Source organism: Chiroxiphia lanceolata, chromosome 14, assembly GCF_009829145.1.
Source record: "Chiroxiphia lanceolata isolate bChiLan1 chromosome 14, bChiLan1.pri, whole genome shotgun sequence".
Classification (NCBI taxonomy): Eukaryota; Metazoa; Chordata; class Aves; order Passeriformes; family Pipridae; genus Chiroxiphia; species Chiroxiphia lanceolata.
The window spans coordinates 13,896,490-13,921,173 of NC_045650.1; the positions used below are offsets into that span (position 1 = coordinate 13,896,490).

At 41.0% G+C, this 24,684-nt stretch overlaps 1 protein-coding gene across 1 annotated transcript; it reads left to right on the forward strand.

The window, feature by feature from the left end:
• The first annotated feature begins 1,105 nt into the window (after positions 1-1,105).
• Positions 1,106-24,684, forward strand: VSIG1 (V-set and immunoglobulin domain containing 1). The gene is made up of 8 exons (XM_032702160.1): positions 1,106-1,151; positions 3,476-3,534; positions 6,835-6,995; positions 18,642-18,840; positions 20,452-20,607; positions 21,076-21,195; positions 22,189-22,315; positions 23,754-24,684. The coding sequence occupies exons 2-8, from the start codon at positions 3,486-3,488 to the stop codon at positions 23,935-23,937; spliced, it is 996 nt and encodes a 331-aa protein (XP_032558051.1). The 5' UTR covers positions 1,106-1,151; positions 3,476-3,485; the 3' UTR covers positions 23,938-24,684.

Below are 24,684 nucleotides of genomic sequence, written 5' to 3' on the forward strand. Positions count from 1 at the left end.
TTGCTCTAGGAAACGCTGGCTTTTGAATGGTTAAAAGGAAAAAGGACCTTCTTTCCTGAGTGAGAAAATGGACAATAAAAAAAGACCAGTCCAGACCCTTTACAAGAAAATGGAATTGTGCTTTTTGATAACAAGCTGTGCTGATTCTGGGAACTGGATACAGAGGATTAGGTATATTTCTGTCCAAGCTAATTTGCGGTGACAAGCCATGGTGGTCTCCTCAGAAGAGTTTATATTATTGTTATCTTTACAGTCTTTCACTCTCTGCAAGTTTATAAATAGCAGTGAGTTCATGAATTTACTTTTAGGCAGAAAAGCTTATAAATACTTTTTTTAGACCACAATTGTGCAACAGGCAGGAAAACTGTACTGTGCATTTGAAAATCAACCTAATGATGGATTTAAAGGCTTAAAGCAGCTCTTTCACTGTACTTGTTTGAATCTTTAATTAAACACTTCTCTTCATTGCCAGCCATCAGCTGTGATACTGAACTAGACAGCTTTATAAATCACTGGGTTTGATGTCTTCAAACAATTACAGATTAAGCATATTTCAGGAAGACAAAGCTGTTGAAATGCTGCTGAGCTTTGTCAAGTGAAACATGGAATTCTACAGGAAGTTTTTTAATTAGGTTTCAGGCCAACAGAAGCAATTCCTAAACATTCTGGCAATGCTTGTCTGGACAATGCTGCCTTGCTCAGGGTGGGCCTCTGGGCTTCATTTTTTGATGACTGACACTTATATTTAGAGAGTGAATACAAGGGTATTTGCTTGAAAGGGAACATTTCTGAATATGTTTCAGTGTACACAGATTTGACTCACAAAGTCTATTAACACACAGTTCCTGGTACTGGCCACTTCTATTTTATCTAGAGATAAGAGTCTTTGCTCCACCCATGGCAAAGTGGCTGCTGTGCTGCTGCACTCTGAGCTGTTCTCTCCTCTTAGCCAAGGGTTGGCAGTGTAAGCAAGAGCTTCTTTGTCGTCCCACTGTAACTTAAATCATCAAACCAAACCAGATTTTGCTTTCTCCTAAGGTGACCTAAACAGGCAGTGCTGCTCTCCGGGAGCAATGAGCTAGAAGCAAAGTCAGCAGCTGACAGATGCCATCTATTACCTTGACAGAGAATAACCCCAGAGGGCTGGGAAGGTCAGTGTCAGGGTACACACCTCTGGTTTGACATGGGAAATGGGCCCCAGGCGGGTAATAGTCAAATGGAAATGCTCCTGGGGTTCGGTATCCCCTGTAAAACAGGATGGATGGTTGCAATCATTTGCTATGAGCTACACCCACTCTGTAATTGGCAACCTCAGCCCTGTGTCCCCAGCTAAAACGGGCACATATCAGTGTAGAAGTTGTGTTGTGTTCTTGGCTCCTGTTCTCTGTCAGACTGAGCATGTAGTAATTGGCAAAAATAGAATGTAACAAGGTACATTATGTATGTGTATATATATATTAGCTGAAGGGGCCTTAAGTGCCAGAGAAAGGACTTCAGTGTTGATAAATGAGAGGGAATTAGAGGACACACTGATATTGTGGTAAAGATATAGGACTGTGCAGGTGCTGCCTTGCTGTGCAGGGTGGCAACGTTTTTTTGCATCTTCTTAAAAACTGCTGTCTTTTGCAAAGGATCAGTGCTCTGTGAGCTACTAGTCAGACTCCTGGGCACTATGGAGCTGCCAGAGGCAAGCACTGAAATGGGTCTGTAGGTTGTCTCATGTTCAGATCATTTGTGCTCATCCATAACTAAATTACTGGAAATCAGCAGCAGCTCCCATTGACTGGGGAAAGCCAGTGAGAAATTGCCATGTGCACTTGAGATCACTCCATGCTTCCTTAGTGAAGGTGAATCTAAATGCTTTTCAACTTTTGGAAGGAATCTGAATTTGAATTTCAGTCTTTCAACGTACACATTCCTTTTTGGACTCTGGGTCACCTGTGAATCCTTGGATGAGACATTTAACCGTTCCAAATTTTGCCCTCCCCATCCCTTAAAGACAAGCACTGCCTGCCCTGTGGGAATGCTGTGTGAAGTGCTGATAGTCAGAAACAAAGAAAAGACATCCTTTATAAAACTTTTGGAGATAGCCTATATAAGAATATCACCAAACCCTACCATCTGCCCAGAGATTATTTATCTGCCACACACAGAAATATCTGGGGGAATAAAATTAATTTAAGTCCATAAATCTGATCCCAACAGTAACTGATGCAACCAGTAACTCACAAACTTCTATGCTGAAGAATGTACCACCATATCACATCAGAGATGAGGGAGACTCTGGACATACCACTCCCCCCCAACCTGGCCAGATGCTGAGCCTCACCTTCCAAACAGGCTTCCCATGCCACACCAGGGCTCCTGCCAGGGAAAAGGTGGCTGCCCTTCCCTGCCACTAGAAAGATGGGATCATCAGGCATTAACTAGACCCATGCTTTCAACAAGCATGGAAAAAAGTTACTGGCCATTTTACTTGCCTTGCTCCTAGGTGCAGGCACACATCTAAAAGGCAATGCTGCCCTCTGTTACTTCTTCAGCCATTCACTCTCTCTGGCTGTGTATGCAGAGCCAGCTACTCCCACTGCAGCCTGGGGCTTGGAATTAGCCTCAGTCAAATGACACAACACAAAAAGGAAGCTGAGCACCTTCAGTTTCTAATGAGCTGCAGAGCGGGTGTTTTGCAACCATTAAGGACAAAGAAATCTAAGTTATTCTAATTCTTCAGGTTCTAACCTCCACCCACTGCTTTTTTCACTATATAAATCTGGTATTAACAATTAAGTAAAAATCAGTATTTTCACCTTGTCATTTTTTAATTAGTAACATTGAACTTCATGGATTAAAACTGCATGAAACAGATTTTGCTACCCGTTTAGAAGATAACTTTTATTTGATCTTTATTTTGGTATGTTTTCTTATCAATGAGTTCAATACAAAAATTTGAAGGCAATCCTGAGTCTAATGTAATCATTCTGTATAAAACTGCATAAGATATATGTTTGAAAGTGAAAATGTACTGCCAATGTATTATCACCACATGCCCATTTTTGAAAACAAATTATAGCATTAAAAGGAAATAAAGATTATTCCTTATTCATATTAGGCCTGACTCCAACACTGGTAATCAGACTGACTGTTAAATAGCTCCACAAATACTTTTCTTGTACTCAGTGGAATTACTTAGGTGGACAAATACTGCTGGGCCCTGGCAAAAGTGGGGGAACCTGGGGTTCTCTGATTCAAAGGTTTATTATTAACAAAACCCTTAGTTGCTCAAGCCCCACAAAATGGTTTCAAGCGAACCGTCACACCACTAGTCAGAGAAAGGCACACACGTGATAAAGGAGTATGAAACAGCTCACTGACGTGGTGATACACAGCTGATAAGGAAAACAAAAACCGACTCAAAAAAATAAAACAGTTGAGTTTCAGTTGAAGCCAGAAGCAGCATCTGGTCTCTTTTCTCTGCCAGCGTCAAGACAATGCGTGCAACCATGCTGAAGATATTTTCAATTCTTGCCGTCCTCGCAGGTAAGAATAACAAACTGATAGAAATAGCACTGGACTAAAGAACTTGCTGAAGTGAGAGAGCAGACGAACCTGACTAGCAAACTAGAACATTCAAGATGATTTATTTCAGGATGGAATGAAAATCATGGCTGTACTACTAGGCCATTTTGTGGAAATCTGCAAACTGACCGTTGCCTGGTAAGAGATTTTTGCTCAAGAACAGAATTTTAGCTTTGGTAGATTAATGCTTTGCTCTAACATCAGGAAGAGGCAAAGAGCTCTTGCATGGAGCGTTTGGGTCTTTCAAGTGTTTCAAGGTTGGGTTTTCCCATATTCAGCTCTTGTCTCCCCTTGGTAATAGGGTTGGGAAACGATGACTCAGTCCCACTGCCACCTAAAAATCTGGGGGGATGTTTAACTTTAAGTATGTAAATAATCTTTGGATTTCCCTGAAGTTAAGTGACAACATAAATTTTGTGGAATCTAGGAATTATATGGCATATTAAAGATTATATGTTATTAATGTTTCAAGGCCATTTCATTGTGCTAAGATTTACTCTTAATATATACAGAAGCAAGTATTTTAAGTCTAATGTTCCATGGAGATGAACAGCCCCTGTATCCACTACAAAAAATGGAAGTTAGTTTCCACATGTTCTTTTCAAGATGGAATTATCTAGTTTGGATGCCATAGAAATATTTTAAATATTAAGTATTAATACTCCTGGACTTTCAGTGTTCTAACTGTCATATAGACAGAAACCCAACAGATTTTTACCTTAGAAATGAAAAGTAATTCAGGGTTGGTACCAATACTTTTCAAAACAATGTCTTCTAATTTGAAAGTTCTGGATTTAAGACTAGCAGTGTGTCCAGACTGATGGGTGCCACTGACTGGGGGTTTCTGTCGTGGCTAGAAAAAGGTCAGCAAACTTGGATTTACTTCATGAGCGTTAAACACTGCAAAGGACTTCAGTGAAAGTGGGAGATTCCAAATTAACTGCAAAGACTTCCTCTGCAGGAAGGAAAAGGCCTTACCATAATACTGATGAGTGAAAGACATGGATCAACTGTTCTAAACAAGCTGTGGTCGTGTTCACACTAGCTTTTTTCACTGACCTAGTTCCTACTCATGCACTTTTATCATTTAAACTAAAAGGCCTGTATGTATGAAATGGGATTAGGGGTTAGAAACTGCAAACAGTGAACTAAATGCAAAGTGAAACTCCCATTAACATCCGTGATGAGGGAACAGGCTCTGTGGGTCCAGTTCACTCCACTGTCAGTCAAAAGCTCCATCTTGCAATTAGTGTTGGCTTTAAATAGCTCACTGGACAAGGTCAGTCTTATAGGCTTTGACTTTATATTTTTACTAGAGTGAAGCCTATTTCAATTAATTGTATTTCCTCAAAATATACAGTTTTATGGAAACTAGAATGCTTGTCTCCGCTAAAAATTCATTTCTGCCAGAAAAGCTTATAACAGTCAGGCTCTGTGGCACTCCTGACTCCAAAACCAGAGAATTATAAAGGAAATACGTGGAGCAGATGCCTGGAAAATGGATGTTTTCAGTAGAATGACACTGTGTTGCAAGACCATGGTTTTAATCCTGCAAAGAGCAGAAAATAAATACGTGTAAACTGTGTGGCAAGAAACTATCATCCTCTGGCCAACACTAATGCTTAAAGCTGAGAACTGTGAACTGAGATACCTAAAATAATATGACACAGCTTTTATATTGGATCTCAGTACGGATTAAGCTGCTGTGAACTCACAAGACAAGTAGGACTGGCAGCCAGCCCTGGGATCCCTTCTTTCCCCAAGGCAGGTTTGACACATCTAGGTCAGTCTCCAGCCATTCCTGTGAGACTATCGTCACATATAATATAAATCTTGTTGTAGTTTAAACCCACTAATTCTCATCCTAGCTCCATCAACATGGAAAGTAGATAATTCCTTTCTTCCTTGCAGTGAGCTTTTACCATTGAAGCCATCAAACAAGGAAAATAGTACCCAGAGTTCAGATAGGCTTGCATACTGTAGCAACTGAAAAATCTGCAGTATTTATACGGTTAAAAATATCAAAATAGATTGTTTGCTTTTTAAACAATGTTTTCTCTCACTGGGCTGATAATTTCAGCATTTGGTATTTACTGGAGGTTCTGCTTAAACTCTCAAAAGCAGCACCTGAACATAAAATGCACAGATATTACATTGAGAAGAATATTTTACATGTTTTGCCTCTATCATTAATATGTGCAATAAACCCACATGACTATTATTATAAGATGAAATTCTCAACTTGCCTGTTTTGCACAGAAATCTCAAAAAGACTTATGCTTTCCATCACATTCAAAAGAAATATATTCTCCTTCTGAATCTTTAGACAGTAGCTTTAATATTGGGCTCAGTGATCTACAAACCCCCTGAAATTCAGATGCATGTTTCTGACAGTTCAAGCTTTGTTGCTGTGTGTCACCAGTGCTGGTTACACAGAGGATAGAAACAGATAAATACTGTAACATGGTGCTTGATTCCTTTCATTTCTATGACTGTGTACTCAAGACTGATCAGAACATTATGGGGAAGGGCTCACAGGTCATGTTTGCTCTCTCTCTGCTTTGAGCACAGCAGAAAGGGTTGATCAAGTTATCACAGAACTTCGCATAACCCACATTCAAAAAGCTTAGCTTGGTGTGGAAAAAAACAGGTTCTGGATGTAAACCCTAAGAAATCTAAACAAAAGCAAAGTAATTAGCAAAAGAAAAGCAGCAAAAGGCTGCTGGGCTCCAGCCTGAGGGACCCAACAGTGTCACAGAGCCCCAGTCAGAACATAAGAATGAAAGAGACAACGGATGATGATGCTCCACAGTGAAGGAGATCAGACATCTAAAAGAATAACAGAAAAAAAAAAAAAAGGCTGGAAAAGAGGGCAAGACACAGCTGTGAATGAGAGTGCAAGCACAGGAAAGCACTGCAAGTGCAGAAGAAAGGTTCGGTTTAGCCACAAGCTCTTAGTGAGAAGATGAGTATCTGCAAGTGAGAGCAAGTACAGGTTTAGGAACACTGCCTTTTCAGATTATTTGTTGTAAGGGCACAGGCATTCTGGGGGATTTATTTGCTTGCTAGCTTTTACTCACTCCCAGCTCATTATCACTGAAATTTCCACACAAGGCCCCAGGGAAACCGTACTGAAAAGGAGAACAACTAGACATGTCCTATGGGTTCCTTTGCTAACACAGGGAGTGAGACACTCCTGCACGGCTCCCAGGGCCTGATCTCTCCTTGGTGATCTCTCCTCACCACACTTTCTGCCCACAGGCCACGGCGGCGGCGTTGCGGTGACTGTCCCTGAGAAGACAGTGAATGTCACTACAGGTGGAAACGCCACCCTCCTCTGCACGTACACGAGTTCTGCACCGCTGGGAAACTTCTTCATTCAGTGGAGCTTTTACAGTGCCAAAGAGAGCCAGCTGCACACCGTAAGATATTTATTTAGTAGTAGTATGAAATTATATTTAGATATCCTTAAGTCTTCAAAGAGTCTTGTTACATCTGGTAGGGTTATCCTTACTACAGACCAGGGAGGCAGGTAATGTTGGTGTTCCCACCCTAAGGACTAAGGACTGGGATGCAGTGAAATTTAGGGGCAGATGCACAAATTATCTGGGCTCCTAGATCCCACTGGCATCCTGAATTCCTTTAGAAACTGATGAGAAATTACAAAAGTGATTCAGATGATCAAAGGACTTGCTCCAAGTCACACAGGAAGTGTGAAGCAAAGACCAGGTGTCAAAAAATCACACAAGCCCTGCAGCCCCTGGACCAGCTCCCTTTTCTCTTGCCTGGCAGATATTTCCTGCCATTGTGAAGGCTGCTTTCCTGGTGAGACGCCCTTGCTTCTGACAATGTGTTCCCCATTTAAGGGTCAAACAAGAGCTCCTTAATTCAGTGGCTCAGTAAGAGGAACGATGCATGACAATGGACTATCAGCACAAAGTGAGCAGGGAGTGTTTTGGCAGGACTCTGCAGAAAATTGTTACAGCAGGAAATTCACCACAGCAAACTTGCATTGGTATTTCAGGGCATCCCACAGCTGTCATTGTGGAAGCAGAACAATGACAGATTAAAGGTAAATACTCCCTGCCCCTCCCGAGAACCCGAGAGGCTGCAAAGCCAAATAATATCTTACCCCAGGGGTGTAATGAGACCATGTGGTAGGTTGGAGTGTCAGCACGGAGGCAGCATGGGGATTGTGTGGGACACCAAAACCAGAGAGCTACATGCTGTAACCACTGCCCAAGCCTCTCATGTGGCTGTAAAAACCTTGCAGAGCAGTCTGGTTTGCCTGGAAGGAGTCAGGGATGGGGTGTGTAACTTCCTTTATATACTCACACTACTGCCCAAACTTCAAAAGCTATCTGTTAATCTTACGTTTTGGTGGGGAAATGAATTCACTCCCAGCATAACACACAAGGTATGAATTCCCATCAGCTCAGTCCTGGCAGGTGCTAAGCAGCCAGCAACACCTTCCTTTACAAGAAGAAATGCTGATTAGAAGTGTTACTGCATCCTTGAAGATGACTGGGATTTTTTTTCCCATGCCCTGGAGTAAGGCTTGTGCCTGTGAAACAATCAGTTTGGTTTTATCCTGTTCCTAACATTTCTTTTCTAAGAGTTCAATCCTCCTGCCTGGTGTTACATCCGAGAGTTGATGTAAAGAGATTTGACTTAGAGGAGTGTCACAGTCCACACGGAGGATATTCTTGTCATGTTCACCAATTTCCTAATAATATTATGATAGGAAGCTTGTCATTGTTGATACAGTTAAACTTTCTATTTGGTGTATCAATTATAGCAGAATTAGACCGTCTGTAAATTGCAGAATATGCAGGATGTAACATATTTGGCATTGAACAGCTATAGACAATATATAAGAAATGGCAATTTAACCTAAGACAGAACTGCTTACCCTCCTGCAGTGTGTCACAGCCACAGATAACGCCTGTATCAGTGCCAAGTACAAAGTCTGGGCCCATCCCAAATTCTGACTCTAGCTGAATGCCAGACTGATGTAGGCATACCTTACCTGATTAATTGTATGAGTAGATGTTACTCACTGTTTGCTTTCCTCAAGTTAAAACTATTTTATTAAATGAATAATTATTCATGAAAGGGTGGTAACTACAGGTTTTCTAAATTGTATGTAGTACAATATATTATCACCTTGATCCAGTATGTTACGTCTTAAATTTTAATCACTTGTTCAGGTGAGAAGGGCAGTACTGAGATAGGATCAAGCCCATCTTCTTCAAGTTTGGTTAGAGTGTCTCTGTTCTACTTGCATCAAATTTTCCATATTGCAAGACAGTAAATGCATTTTCTGATTACAACCAAGGGAAATAAGCAGATTGTAGTTATAAGTATTTTAGAGGGAGAATCACAGAGTTTCAAGAGATCCAGGAGGGGAAACCCATTTGTAAACTGTGACCAATGATGAGAAAAATACCCCTGAGAATTATAATCATAAAATACTGTGGGTGGTTCAGAATATACTCAACGAGAACTAACTGATGCAAGACTACCAAATGTCAGGGAAACCTGATGGATGAATCCCTCCAGCGCTCACTCCTGGCTTCTGCAGCTCTCACTGCAGGCAGTGGGAAAGCTGTGCCTAAAAGGACTGTAAGAAACAATACTGAGAAAAATTGCAGCTGGTTCTCCCCATCTGAAACTAATTTCACGGTAAATTCACTTTCACACCGCAACACATTTGCAATGGATGATTTGCATTTTCATTAAATAAAGTTGGTTCAGTCTGGAAAGGCCACAGGTTAGTGGCTAATCCCGTTCTCCTTGAACACCAAGGTACAATCTCCTTTCCCTGCAGTGCCACTTCTCCTTGGCTGTCGGGCTCAGCCAAGCTCAGAGGGTCCCCTTTGCTGCTCTGAGCCTGCTGCTGTGCCTGGAGGGTGCACGTGTATGAAGAGCTGCAGGACTGGGGCACTGCTCTTTCTAAAATGCTTTCAGCAGCACATTCAGTCTTGTAATTATTTGACCCTGTGTCCTTTTACCACAGTGTGGCAATTCCTTACCATTTTGAACCTATTCACAAAAAAATTAATGTTGTTAATGCAAACACTGGGAAGGACAGACTGTGACTGCCTGCGGAAAATATGGTTTAAGAAGTTACACAACACAGATGGACATGAAATTAGATTTTCACCCTCCCTCCCCATAAGGTTGATATTTCTATTTCACGTTGGTGACTTTTCTGAGTTTCAGAAAGGATTGAGAGCCTGAAAGTCTCCATTTGTTTCTCCTACAAGTTTAAACAAGAAAAATAATCTCTCTACAAACCTGGCTTTACCCCAGTGGCCTGGCACATAGGTGAATTAAGTTTCACATTTTGTTCCAAACAGGAAACATATGTATGGCAATAGAGGAGATTGCCAGCTTTGGCTTTCATTGTTTAGGTAAAACAATACCAAAATGCAAGTCAAAAATATATTTAATATACTGGTAAGACAACAAAACCAACTATATTGAAAAGACTGGCACCATATCTTACTGAATAACAGAACAACAGCTTGCATTTTAAGTAGACTAAGTTTATTTAATTGTATGAGATATTTAGATTCTTCTAACACATCCATGATAAACAAACAAACATTTCCTTATAAATAGCATATATTTGCCCTGAAAAAGTTTGTTGAAAATTCTGGCTCTATTCAAAATTCACCCTTTTTTCCCAACAACTAAATGGATAACATTTTCAAATTCCATTCTTGACAGCTGAAAATTTCTCCGAAATATTTTGAAGGCAAGAGACTTACAATTTTTCAAAAAGAAAAGCAGAAAATACATCTACTTTTCCCACCTGCTACATTTTTAAATATTCCTGTCATCTTACTAAATGGTAGATGTCTTGATGACCCTATTATTCACATGGGCAGTATATTCAGAATCATAAGATTAAGCAGAGGGGATGTTCTCCATAACAAGTAAGTGTGGGGGAAAAAAAAATCTTGATTTTAATAAATATTGTTTATTGAAATAATTGAGAATATGGCCCTGTCTCTCTACAGTGGCAGCAAATAATAAAGCAAATTGTAGAATGCCATAATTAATTAAGGCAAATTTATGCCATTAGGATGCTTTTGGCTTGAAGCATTAATGAACAGGAGGTTTAAATTACTAGATTTTAGAATACAACATATAATAAGCAGAGGTCTTAGATAGCCCTTTATTTTCCCCTGCCACTTACAATACATGTTTTGCAGTGTTTTGAGATACACAGGCTCAGGTACAGTCCTGCCTGGGGTGAAATCAGTAAGACCAGGATCAGGACTAGTGTTAATTTAATGCCCCTGAGTATTCACCAACAGATTTTACCCTGCTTGCAGGTGAGGCCGTGCTGTTCCTTACTGGGCAGATCTGCCTCCCAGCACAGCCTTTGTGAGGCTGGTTTTGTCTCTTGCTGCTGGTTCTGGTGTTCTCACCCCCTGCCCCACAGTGCCCACCCTTCCCAGGGCTGGTGCAGGTGCTCACAGATCAGCCCTTGGCAGTTACAGCAGCGAGGGTGAAACCACAACCAGGCAGCTCACAGGCAGCAAACAGCAGTGGCAGCTGTTCACAGCACTGTTTTGAAGGCAGCACAGCTATATATAGTGTGTGAATACAGAGCTTTTTACTAATTGAGCCTAACTCTACTCTTTTCCTAAGAAGTTTCTCTGGTAGAAGTAATTCCCCTTGCTTGAACTCAATAATGTAAGCATAAAATCATGGAAAATAGCATGCCATATATATTTTTGACTTTTTCTTCTTTCCATTTAGCCCTTAGCAACATGTCCTTTAATGACAAATTTAATTTTTAAATAATAACTCCCAGCCAAGGATCTTGAGGACTTTCCAATCCTGAGCTCTCTCTATTTTACCTCTAGACAAACTGAGGCAAACACTATTTATTCAGCTCACCCAGGGTACATCACAGCCTGGCCTGGTTCAAAAGGTAAAGTCTCAGCTCCTGCTAAGACCTACATCTGTGCTTCATTTCATGCTCTGAGTCACTTGGCTGGCCTCAGTGTAAAGCACATAAGTAAATGTTTGAAAGCCTGAAGCCTCTGTTGACTCTGCACAGGCGAGGCTGCAGCCTTGCAAAGCTAAATACAACTCCTGAGCCCAACCAGGGCCACACCTTGAGCCTCCAGCCCAGGCCACCCACAGCTGAAGTCAGTGAAATTAGCAGGGACACTGCCTGGCTACAAAAGATGTGCCCAGGGCAGGATTCTTGATTGAAATTTTAAATTCACCAAATGAGTAAAAGGTCATGGATACCTGTTATTTGTCGGAGAAGTAGAATTATTGATAGACTTCTTATGAAAATGCTCTCTAAAAAAAAGCAAGCTTGAAATATTTGCAAACAGTGACACGTCTTTGGTAAAATTACTGATGGGCATTTGAGAGGGGAAGAGTGTTGGCAGCATGCAACAAGAAGAATATTTTCCATTTATTTTATATATTGGCTTTCACCCTGCCCTGTCCTTTTCTCACCTCTGTATTACCAAGAAAGTAGCACTCTGTGGAGAGGAGCAAGGGGGGTCTCACTGCACCCCTTACAGAAGGGGAGGATGGCACTGTTCCCTTGTGAACAGTCTGCTCCTGTCCTCACTCCCACTCTTGCAGGCCTGAGGAGCCACTTTGCAAAGTGGGAGCATGCTTATGGTATGTTGTTCAGCAACAGGGGACAGGGAAGGAAAGCCCAAGGAAGGAAAAAGAGGCAAGAAGAGGGATCTGAGCACAGCTGTGTTGGCTCCTTTCACCCTGAACCCCCAAATTCAGATTATCAGTAGTCCCAGTGCCAGCACAACTCTGCTGCCCAGCACAAAGCAAGACACGGCTGTGGGCACTGGGCTACCATGTGAGAGCACATCCTGATGTATTTCAGGAAAACATCCTGGAAAGGGCCTCTGATACATCAGCATTTCTTTCTGCCTAGAGGTGATTTTTTAAAATTGAGTTTTATCTAGCACTTAGATGACTGAGCAGGCACTTATGAGGAAGAGCTTCACAGAAAGCAGAGGCAACACCTCCAGTGCAGAGGAACGGAGATGCTGTTGTCACGTCGCTGCAGTTGGAGTGACTCCCTGGATGTCAGTGGGATTATGGCGGACTACCTGTGCTTATCACAAAGGAAAGTGCAGATAAGTAGAAAATGATCAGGTTGTAACTAGGGGGTTTGGAGCAAACATTAGGCTTCAATTTTAGTTTGCCTAATTTAAGGTTAAACTTAGAAATAAGATTCTATTGCATCTCGCGGTTGACAAGGCTTGAGGGATCTTCTGCAAAATCTGCTGAACACGAGGCACCCTGCCCTTGTGATCAGCACTGATGGTAGGTGGGGAGCTGTGTGGAGAGGAGGCTCTTTGATTTTGGGGGAACATTTAAAGTCTCGTTTAACTCTCAGATCAGCACGTTTTTACTCAAATACAGCATTCCCCGTGTCACGGTATTCTGAGTATGGATGAAAAGTCAGTCAGTCAATGTCAAAAGATGGTGTATGTGACAGATGCACGGGGAAGATGTAGCTGGAGATATAAGGTAAGAAAACAATCACCATAATCTTAAGGGAAAAAAAGAGCTAAATAGCTTCTACTAGATTTATGGATTTATGCTGCTGTGAAACGTATATTCATGTCCTGGATTAAAATCTTAAAACTAGCACATGACTTGGGATAAGTTGAATTGGATGTATCATTCAGAATTTTTAACTCACCCTCTTTTTTATTGCATTTTTCTCTATCAAAATTATTTTTGATGTAGCTGTTGGTTGGGGGTTTTTTTCCCACCACAGATATTCTAGGTGGCTGAACTAGCACCTTCAGCAATATTCTACCCAAAGGGTACCTGAAGGGCATATCCACACACCAGGAGTCTCTGGGATGAATGTAAGCAACTTTGGATAGCCCAAATTTGGGGCTACATATTTACACAGGAAAAAAAAAATCATCCTGGATCTCCTTTATAGAATACAAAAACATTTTGAGATGCAGTGGATACAGAGGACACAGAGCTGCCTGCTGAACTGGCTTCCTCTGAGCTGTCAGCTCAGCTTTCCAGCTGTAATCCATTCCAAAGTCTCTTTGACTGCAGTGGGATTCCTGTCTCACCATGAAGTACAGGGCACAGCCCAATGTAAACTGAGCTCTAATAATAACTGCTGAAGAGCAGTTACACCAAAGGCACTGAGAAAACATGTTTGTGCTTGATGCACTGTAGGAATTATTTACTAATACTTCAGCCCCAAGAACGATACTATGAGAACATCAAAGAGCTGCTCCTCAAAAGTATTGTGCACCAGTTAAAGCTGCTGAATGATTAATCCTCTAAAGGCTTCTGACTCCCTCCCTTTTCTCTTCTACTAATGCACTATTGCAACAAGACACTTCTAGTCACTGTAACACCCTTGATTACCCATGCAAAACCCCCAGTAATGCAGGATATAATATCCCTACTACCTTCTGGCAGATCAGAGTTTTGGCAAAAATGTGTGAAAAGAAGCTGTGGATGAAATAAGGCATTTGGGCCCAGAGCAAATCATGTGACACACTGTCAAAGAAACCGATGCACGTGTAAGCATTTCTTTTCTTATCTACTCGAGTTCAGAATTTGAGCCTTGGGCCTTCATTAACACTCTCAGTGCGTGGCATTTGTTCTCTAATTAGATGGTAAGATGCTTAGGGGAGTGATGAAAATTTTTTTCCTTGTTGTTATTTTATAAATTCTGTCCTCAGAATTCAAAATGAGATCATGATCTCAAACCAGTCCTCCCCTGCTTTTATCAGTGAGAAAGAGACTTTAACAGTTCTTTTTCTGGTAGCTTCAGAAAATGTCAAACAGAAAATGACAAACCAACCCAATGATGGGGCCCTCTGAACGCCTGAGCTTTCCAGCTCTCCAGGCAAAGGCTGTGAGTCACACACTGAATCCATCAGCCTTGAGAAACGTCATGGAACAGGATGCTACAGCTTTGCATGTGCTGGTGGGGAAACGGAGAAGGGGCTGGGGGAGGGAATTGGAAAGGAAGTCATGTCCTGAAACTGCCCCCCAGTCAGGAAGTCAAAAGTTCTGTGGAGATTCAGTGGACATTTTCTAACACATCTTCAAATACATCTCATAGCTCTGATATCCATATGCACGGGGCATGTACAGCAATGTGATGCCGTGACTCCAGGAGATGGGGGTTGGGAGGAGTATTGACCTGGAAGTTATGAATGAGTCCATCCAAAGAGATTTGAATGACACATATTTATGCAAATCCTAGTATATATTTGTCCTGTCCCGAGAAGAAAGGAAGCAGATGGGAGCATGTTTCTCCTAATTTACTGACTGCTTTCTCACACGCCCCCTCCACCCTAAGGAAGATATTTCTATAGAATTTGTATGAAGAAAACCTGCAGTTGGGTTCCTCACACGCTGCCAAACATCTGGCAGCTTTTGAAAACCTTCAACTCAGCATCAGCTTTGCCAACTGCTTCCTCTGCAGGCAAAAACTTTCCTCACCATCCCTCTAGAAGAGGAGCAGCCTTTCCACAAGTCAGGCTAAAGGAGAAGAAAAGCACATGTGATTTCATGTACCAGATCCTCCAGAATTTGGGACACAGATAATATTGTCTCCAGCATCTGGAGTGCATTGAGATTATCAAGATTTTCTTCCAAATGAGTATGATCATTCCCAATTCCCCGGTCTGTTTGTAACCCAGCTACCCCAAAGAGGTACATGAATAAAGGACTCAACTGCCTTGGAAGCCTTTGAGCCAAAATCCTTTTCTTGGCTGCAGCAGAAACTGGCTGTGGAAATGCAGAGTAACTGCACCACTGCCTTAGAAAGCCCACAAGGATGGATGGCTGCTGAGAGCAGCTCCAGGCACCGCCTGTCCCACAGGTTGAATAACCATCTGAACTGCAACCCTTTCTAAGGTCAGGGAGATGTTTTCTGGGCAACTTGGCTGCTTTGCAGAAAGTGGTGTCTCAGATTGTGAAGTTATTAGGGGCAGCAGTTTTAGGAATGATAATCTCCGCTCTTCTTGCAGTCAGCTGTTTGATTACTCATCCCAGGCAGCTCCTGCCATGAAATGTGAAAAGGCACCATTAATATAAAAACTTGCCTGAGCAAACTAGCTGGTAAGGAGAAGCAGCAATCATTACTGCACCCTCAAGATTGTTTCTACTCTGGTAAATCATCCATTCCACTAGAGCTACTCATGATTTGCTTCAGGACATGAGAAGTGTATTTTTTTCAAGAGAAGCACAGATTTCTTCATATTTTTTTGCATTCAAGATGGTGCACTTAAAATATATTTATCACATCAGATTAAAAGGCTTCCAGAAAAAGTCTACCATTGACTAAATAGAGTTTTTCCATACAGACATTTTAGGTAAAATGGAAAGAAATGTCAATGAGAAATGTCTGTAGGAGGAAACATTAACTGTCAGTTGCCCAAAAATAATCTTCCATATCTTCAACAGAAAACAAGTTTTTTTACTCTTGAATTGGAACAGAAACATGTTCGCAAAGATTTTAATTTCAGTTTTTTGAGAGCCAGGAAGAAGATTTTCAAGGACAGCATAAACTCACTTTGAACAAGGGTTTAAAATAGCCATTTTGAGTGTATTGTTTAAAATGGGCTGTGAATTCACAGCCAATTAACTAAAACATGTTCCTCTTAAATGAAATTTCCTGTGTACACAATCCAATCATACCTCTGGGACAAGATATACACTCAGTAATTAATCACAACATTACTCAGCCTTTTTGGTGTTTACCACCTTCCTTCAGGCAATGAACTCCAGAGCCAGCAAGATAAGCATCGAACAGGAGCAGAACAGAGAACAGGCAGGAGCCTGCAGAGGAACTGAATGCATTACCTGAGGATGTTCCACTGCCTTTATGTTCATACTTGAAACAAAAAAACCAACAACCCAGAAAGACTCTGTTTAAATCCATGAAGAAAAAAAATAGTCTCTGCTGTGTTGACACCTGCCTCAGATTTAGCAGTGTACACAAAATATTTTCCCTGCATTCATTCAATCAGAAAGAGAGAACACAGGGAATTCATTTCTCAGTGCATTGTATGAGGACTTAAACACGTCATTCACCCTGACTTCAGGTCAAATATACCAAGGAGAACTTGCTCCTCTATTGTGTTTATTGGCATGCCAAGACTGCATTTCAGACTCAATGCCAGTCCTATTTCCTAGGAATATGTGCTGTAGCTAAGCTAATTCTCAGTGGGCACCTCCTGCTACTCTTTACTCTCATATAAATCCCACATCACTCTCAGTTAGAGAGTAGAATTTAGCCCCTTTTTCCAGCAATCAGGCCTTTTAGTAGGGTATGAAGGGCCTGTCACTCCTCTCATGCTGTGGTAAGACACAGATTACTTCATTTAGATCATTGTAGAACCTAATTTCACATTAGTGTAAAGAGCTGATGGAAGCTCTAACAGGTGGAGTGGAGATGGAAATCCAGCCCATCATTGTTGAGAGCTATCTAGGGACATCAGCTTAAGAGGAGTCTGAAGTCAGAAGTCACAGTTCTTGTAACTTAATACAGTGATAAATAACACTCTGTTGTTGCTCATACTCAGATAAATGTAGAATGAGACCAGTGTGGACAGTGTGTTTTTGTAATTCCAGGCAGACCAGGTTTTTGATGAGCAATTTGTTTAAACCAAACTCCCTATTTGAATACTCTCCTTCCCTGGGGAATACACTGAGTGTGCATCCAGACATCAGTTCTGCAATAGAGGTACATCTCTAAACATTTGCAAAGCATAAAATCAGTTTGAAAACTGATGGCATCCCATGCACATAATGGAAACTAGGGGGTCTCTCCAGCTGTTCAGTAGACTTTGTAACCGAGTCTGTTACTGTGCTAACCCTGGACCTCTTATGCTTCCTCACTGCAACACCAGGGTTCCACACCTTGGCAATGCTTTGGTGTTCAGAGCCCTGCATCAACTGTACCTGGTGTTTGTAATCCTGGGGCAGGGAAAGATAAAGTCTGGCTGAGGAGTATGCAAAACTGCACTTGAGATGGGGCCAAGCTGCAGTCCTGGAGCTGCTGGTGCTGTGCAGCCTGGGTTCTGACCTTCATTTCAAAGCTGTATCATTGCATAAACCAGCTGTGCTCTGACAGTTTTGGGGTGTACCTTGCCTTAAGCTAATAAAGGCTTTCAGATAACATTGCTTAAAGACTTCAGTCAACACCATATCAGGGTGGATAAATAGAATTAAGAATAAATATTCTTAATTCAAAATGCAATCAGTTGATCTGCAAAGTAAAGCAAATTATACTTGTCGCCCAGGGATCTGCAGTGTCCCTAGAAGGCAGAGAACTTTGACCAAAAGAAAATTTTGATACTAGTCAGGTGTGAATGGCATTTCAGAGGAGTTTGTGAAGCTTTTTCCTACAAGCATTTTCCCACTATTTCAATTAAAACCCATGCTATTAGTTCAACTTCAATAAATAAATACATTTACACTGCTGATTCTGGAATGTCAGGAGGAACAATGGTATATCCATTTGGGTCACAACCTGTAATTCTATATGGTTACCTCTCACCAGTTTAAAGAAATGACTGAGTGTGCTGGAACTGTTCACTTTGCCTAGTTTGTGCATGTAGACAGTGGGCACCCAGTTTTTGCAATGACAGGCCCATCCTTGTCATAACCTTCCGTTGAACCACTTATTAATAATATCACAAATTATCAGTACTTCAATTGATACCACTATTCACTGTCCAGGACTTAGCATTTTTTTAATAGAATTGTCATATGATGGTCAGTGGTCGCACCTTTGTTTTGCAAAGGCATCAGTCTGTGCTTTGATCTCGTTACTGTCAATTACACAATGAAAAATGCCATTTCTGAAAAGCTTGTCTTTTAAGAACCATTAAAATATACATTCAAATGTATAATGTTTTTATTTCTGCTTTCTTAGGAAAAGGGGCAAGACAGGGGGTGACACTGCTTGGCTTCATCAGAAATCAACAATCTTATGAGTACCAAAGCAAGCAGCAAGAAGATCTCTTGTCATTAAACTAACAACTGATTCTTTATCACAGATCTATTATTATTCAGGAGGCCAGTCTTACTCCTATGGAGCATTTAAGAACAGGATAACAGCTGCAACAGGTCCAGGGAATGCATCAATAACAATCTCCAACATGCAGCCCTCAGACACTGGTTCCTACACCTGTGAAGTTTTCAGCCCTCAGGGCGATGCTGGACAGAGTCAAAAATCTGTGATTGTCAGTGTGCTGGGTAAGTGCCTTCCCTCTCTGTGGCTGTGTCGTCGTTTTCTTCCCATGTTATGAAACACTGCTCAGAACACGTAGGGCCAGAGGGAATAACAGAACAGAACAGTGGTAAACAAGGCCCGTGATGCAGAGAAAAGGCTCCCAGATGCACTGACGCAGATGCTTCCCAGGGCTCTGGAGGCAGGCAGAGCCTGGGTGCCCTCTAGCTTCCAGCCAGAGAGGACCTGCTGCCACTCCACAGCTACCCTTGCCTGACCTGCAGCCAAATCTCACTCTCCCACCACTGGCCTTCAGATTCACTTTGTGCTCTCAAAAACTTAAAACTTAGAAACTTAATGTGAGCAGGTAAGAGCGTAGCTGGACTTACCCAGCTTCACTCAGTTTTTCGTGTTGGAAAACAAACATACTAGCTTTGATTAAAATAAAACACCCTTTTAGCTGGGAGGAACAACCTCTCTCTGAAATCATTAGATGCAGCCCCAGAAAAGACCAAAACTTCACTAATTTTACGTAATGTTGGTCATGGTGACTTGCATAAATCTAGGGAGAGGCAGTAGTACAGCCCAAGAGTTCTGGCTCACACCAATTCCCAAGAGCTCTGGAAACTTAGGATGTGTTGGATGGAAGTAGTAGAAAGTGTGTTGTGGATGGAAAAAAGCAATAGTTCAAACATGAACAGGCAGGACAGAAAGGATGAAAAGCAGTGGAAAGAGATATTTTACGTCTTAATAAGATAAAAGTTTGTACTAACCCCATCTAATCACTGATGAGAATTCATACAAAGTCAGACTGGCAAATCACAGTCATAAAAGAACATAATTCCAACCTCACTTGCCTGTTTTCCAGGGATAAGAAAAAGATATATGTAAACTCATTCTCTAAAAAATCAAAGTACCACAGATAATTCTCATCTAAAATTCCCAAAATGAGTAGTAAATCTTGGAGCAGTTGAGTTAGAGATTGCACTTTTCACACAAAACCCAAGAAAAGTTGTTCATTTATGCACACAAAATTGGGCTGAGCTCATTGATGGTATAGTTTCCCTGACAGTGCTCAAAAGAATCACAACAGCATTTCTGTGGGTAGGAAATGAAAAACAATAGGTGTAAGTGAAGACAGAATCCTACCTTGTGTGAAAAGTGAGGAAATGAAATCAAAACAGATATATTTTTTAACAGAACTATAGTTGATTTATTTCTTCCACAGCTGTAATATACTGAAGAATCAAGCCCTGATCCTCTCCCTTTCTGTGGAAAAGCTCGTGCCATGTCCCTAAAAAAAATGATGCTTCTGTGTGGCAGAATGGTGTATCACAAATAGTGAGTGGCCCATTATAATGAAAGTAATTGACAGTCTTTGTCTCAACACCTCCATAATAACAGTTAGTATGCAAACTGTATCCTAGGCCATGTACATATATTTAATATTACTCATTTTTTTATGGGAGAGGCTTTGGTCAGATCCATAAGTAAGACTCTGATCATGGATGGAAATCTGTAAATGGGGTTCAGTTCTTAACTGAGAATTGCAGCACAGTACCAGAACTCGAGGTGGATTATTGCAGCCCCAGCTATGCACTCATGATGTGTCTCTTCTCCTCATTGTTATTTTACAGTCAAACCATCAACACCTTTCTGCAAAGTAGAAGGAACACCTGAAAAAGGGCATCTGATCTACCTCCTGTGCAGATGTGAAGAGGGATTGCCTCACCCCACCTACCGCTGGTACAAAGTCGAGGAGAACACCCTCAAGCCTGTGACTGAACAATTTAGTGCGTAACTACAGGACTGTTGTACTGTGTCCAAGATCTGAAATTCCCTAGTACCAACATTTCAAACACCGTGTATCACATAGGCTAATTAAAATTTATCTTCCTCTGATGGTGAATGTCACAAAATCCTATTTTTATTTATTCAAGTTGGCCAACAGCTGTCAAAAACAAAGGACACTTTTCCTATTTAATAAAAAAATGTGTGGCATGTTGAAGTCTTATCTATGCCATTACTTTAAATTGTTAAAATGGGAGAAATATTTATGCCTTTGCAGAATCCACTGGAGCAATTTTCAAGGAAGATAAATGGGTTTTTATTAAAAGAATATAAAAAAAACCCAAATAACCAAATAATCAGAGAACCCTGTTTCTAATCTCTGAATAGCTCTCAGTGTTACCAACTACAGAGAACTGTTTGCCTCTACAGAATACAAACAGTAACTTGTACCTGTTCCCTGTTTGTCACAGATCCAAACACTGGCATTCTTTACATTGGCAATCTCACCACCTTTGAAACTGGCTATTACCGGTGTGTAGCCAGCAACGTCCTGGGGAACAGCACCTGTGAGCTTGACCTAACAGCAAAACGTGAGTTTAACACATGAAAGTAGTCACATCTCTGATGTAGGACATGCACTGCTTGCAGGAGAATGCTCTAACAGCTTTGAAGCATAGATTTATTTTTTTCAAGTAAGAACAGAACAGGATTTGGAGAGCTCCGGAGTTTTCATCCAGGCATGCCCAGAATTTACACTGACCTAGAAGACTGGTTTAACATCTCCAGCTTAATTCCCACAGGGAGCAGGAGCTGGACCTGGTTCTGACTGCAGAGCCTTTACTGAGAATGGACAGACATGGAGTTTTGAGCAATGTCTTCCAGCCATCAGTCTCACTGAGGTCCCCTCAGCCCAGAAATTAAAACAATCACTGAAATGTGGTAGTACAAGGACTGGAGCACTGCAGATGTAACCATTGGCTAAAAATACTGCAGTCACAGAAAAATACTTATCCTGAGTGTTCTCAAGCAGTGGTCAACCACACCTGCATGCATATTTTTCACAGAACCCAGTAATATTTAACAAGAGCCAAGCCTATGTTGTACAACCAGCCACGAGAGATGTCCATGAAATGGTCACCCAATGATTCAGTGGACTACGACCTGAAAATAGCAGGTCAGAGCTGGAAGCTGCACTGAAGTGGAAATAAAAGGCTTTGGAGGCTCACAAATGATCAGAGCACACATTTTATATCTCAGCTGAAAGGCAGAAATAAAGGCAACTTGAATTTCAGAATGTGTTTGCAAGGACTGAAGAGCAAAGGCTTTTACCTACTGTGAGTGTTACAGCCTAATGTTTCCCATAGCCAGACACAAAGAGAGAGTTTGTTGGGATAGGGAGTTAATCAACAAGAAAGGAGGCAACAAAGATCACATAAGCATAATTCTCACTTTCCTTTGGTCTCCCCCTGGAAAGAGTTCTTTGAATCCAATGCCTTCTTTCTGCTTAAAGCTCTTGCACTAAATTTCCATGGGATTTTGCTATATTACTACTTTTAAAAGTAATCTTTTTTTTTTCTTTCCAGATTCAGACAGTGCTATTGTTGCTGGAGCATTAATTGGAGCGATCCTGGCAGCTGCTATCATTTGCATTATCGTCTGGGTCTTAACCAAGAAGGCAAAAAATAGGAAGTCTCCAAATAATGAGATGCAGTAAGAGTTTCTGTTTGCTTCATTTTAAGACAAATATTTCTATAAAGCACTCCTGGTAATCCAGAACTAAAGTGAAATGCAATTACTCTAAACATTTTTGAAGGGTAAATAATACAAGTGTTGAGAAAACTTCTAGAGTGAGAACATTTGCTTTTGTGGGACTTTTCCCCTGTTGCTCTCATAACAGAAGTTGCCATTACCCTCTTCCCTATGTTAACAGGCAGCTACCACTTAGCAGTATCTAAAACAGTGAAGTAAATGTTTTTAAACAACACATGCTAGAAGTGGCAAGTTAGAAAATCAGCTCTTAATATTTAAAAGTTAATGGGGTCTGTGAACAGTGGGTGGAGGGAGTAAAAAAGAAACAGCAGCTAAGGGTTGCAAACTTACCAAGATTTAAACACAGAGGGCTCATTTCAGTGCTATCTGAAATTACAGGACACACACTTGGGATACTCCAAGGCATCTCAAATCGCAGGAAACACAAGGTTTAGGCAACAGAATGGAGCCCAGAACGTCCATTTTGATCCTGCTCTGGAGATGTTTTTTCCTCTGTGCTTTGGTTGCTCATTTTTACCTTAAATGGCCAAATCTTCAGAATAGAGATAATCTTGTGTGCTATACAGAATGTATTTAGCCCCACGATGTTAAATGCTAAATGAATACATGCAGCTGAGGCCAGGAAAAAATTGTTACTTTCTGTAGCACAGGGCTATGACTTCCTGATATGGAATTCTGCTAACCCAGACCAGTGGCCAGTCACTCATGCACCTCATTTCTGCTTTCAACTGATGTAGCATTAACATTTAATTTTGTGCTCAGATCCTAATAAATCTTACTGCATTGAATTAATCCACTAGCACCTGATATTTTTTACATGTGACAGTGCTTCAATATTGGGAGTTTATTATTGTTTTGGTGACACAAATGGAATGAATACTTGTTACAAAAAATATTTTTCTAGATTTCAGTATTTTCTAAAATACCAAGTATATTTTAGAATATTTTTCTAGGTTTCAGCCTTTCCATAATTCTTTTCTGACTGCACTCTATTTTTATGCACTTCAATGGGACACCACATCTGCATGGAATTTCCCAGGAAGCTCACACCAAGCAGTATGTTTTGCTACCTCTCCTCAGACGTTGTTTGCCATCACTCAGTTTCCCTTTCCACTTTCCTGGTGTAGCGTTTAAATATACTAAAATCCTCTTTATTCTAGTAGCATCACTTAAACCAGTGATGCAGAGGTCTTAATAGCTAATATTCTGTCATTCTTTCTGTCTCAGCAGAGGGAACGTTGTTACCTTTTTACACAGTCATAATAATGATGGAGTTACTGTTTAGACAGCAAATACAAAGGTTCATCCTTTTCAGAGATTAATGTACATGGGATTTTGACATGTGTGAAATCACAATCCTAATCCTGTCTTCCTGCAGAGAAATGGCTCAGAAACAATCCAGTGCAGACTATGTTCAGGTACCTAATGAAGAAAACATTCCTGCGACCACAGTTCCATCGAGCAATGCAACAATGGAATACCCGAGTGTTGATGAGACAACAGCCCCTGGAACACCTGAAAACAATGAGAAGCAGGAAGCAGAAAAAGAAGAAACAGCCTAGAGTTTTAATAGTTTTCCTTGTCACTTTTGGACCCCTTTATACAAAAATTGTTGTTACTGAATTAACATAGAAGTGTGACTAAATCTTAAATGGGCATTTGCATTGTGAACCACTGGGCTGGAGATTGAAAGGGGTCTGTTACATGTGAAAGCAGAAGATTTGGCCTTTAAAGTTAACCAAATTTCTTTTATTATCTAGTTATAACTGTACAAAAATATGAGCATAAAAAGACCATCATCCACATTTATCCAACCTATTTTGCAAAACTAATTAGGAAATTGTCAAAGTAAGAGCTTTCCAGTCAACTACCAGTCATGTTGTGTGTATCCACACAGTTCTGAACCACAGCAGTCTTCTCCAGAAACAGTGTTGGCCAACTTATTCCCTGTGTACTAAGAACAGTCCTCATGGTCAGTACATTGCAATGTTTAAAGGAACTGATTCTGTATGTCAGAAGTAAAAAGAAGTTACATCAATGTCATCAGGATGCAGAAACAGATGTTGAGACCTGGGCCAATGAAATCTTGTGTGTCTGAATTCTACTTAAATTGAAAAAAAAAAACAAACAAAAGATCCTGGAAACTTTTACCCTGTTGCTGCCTGACACGGAATACATTTTGTTAACAGTGACATTTTTGGCTCAAAGTTCCCAAGGCACCAGCATTCCAGAGTTCTGTGTCCCAGCAGTTCTGGTCTTCAGTTTAATAGAACTGGCATTCAGGTACCCAGTTCAGACATCAAATGACT

What these genes read in the sequence shown, in the direction of transcription:
- VSIG1 (XM_032702160.1), top strand. Translation starts at nt 3,486, where the DNA reads ATGCGTGCAACCATGCTGAAGATATTTTCAATTCTTGCCGTCCTCGCA. An exon ending in AATTCTTGCCGTCCTCGCAG is followed by an intron (nt 3,535 to 6,834) that starts GTAAGAATAACA and finishes TTCTGCCCACAG; the next exon opens with GCCACGGCGGCGGCGTTGCG. An exon ending in GCCTGTGACTGAACAATTTA is followed by an intron (nt 20,608 to 21,075) that starts GTGCGTAACTAC and finishes TGTTTGTCACAG; the next exon opens with ATCCAAACACTGGCATTCTT.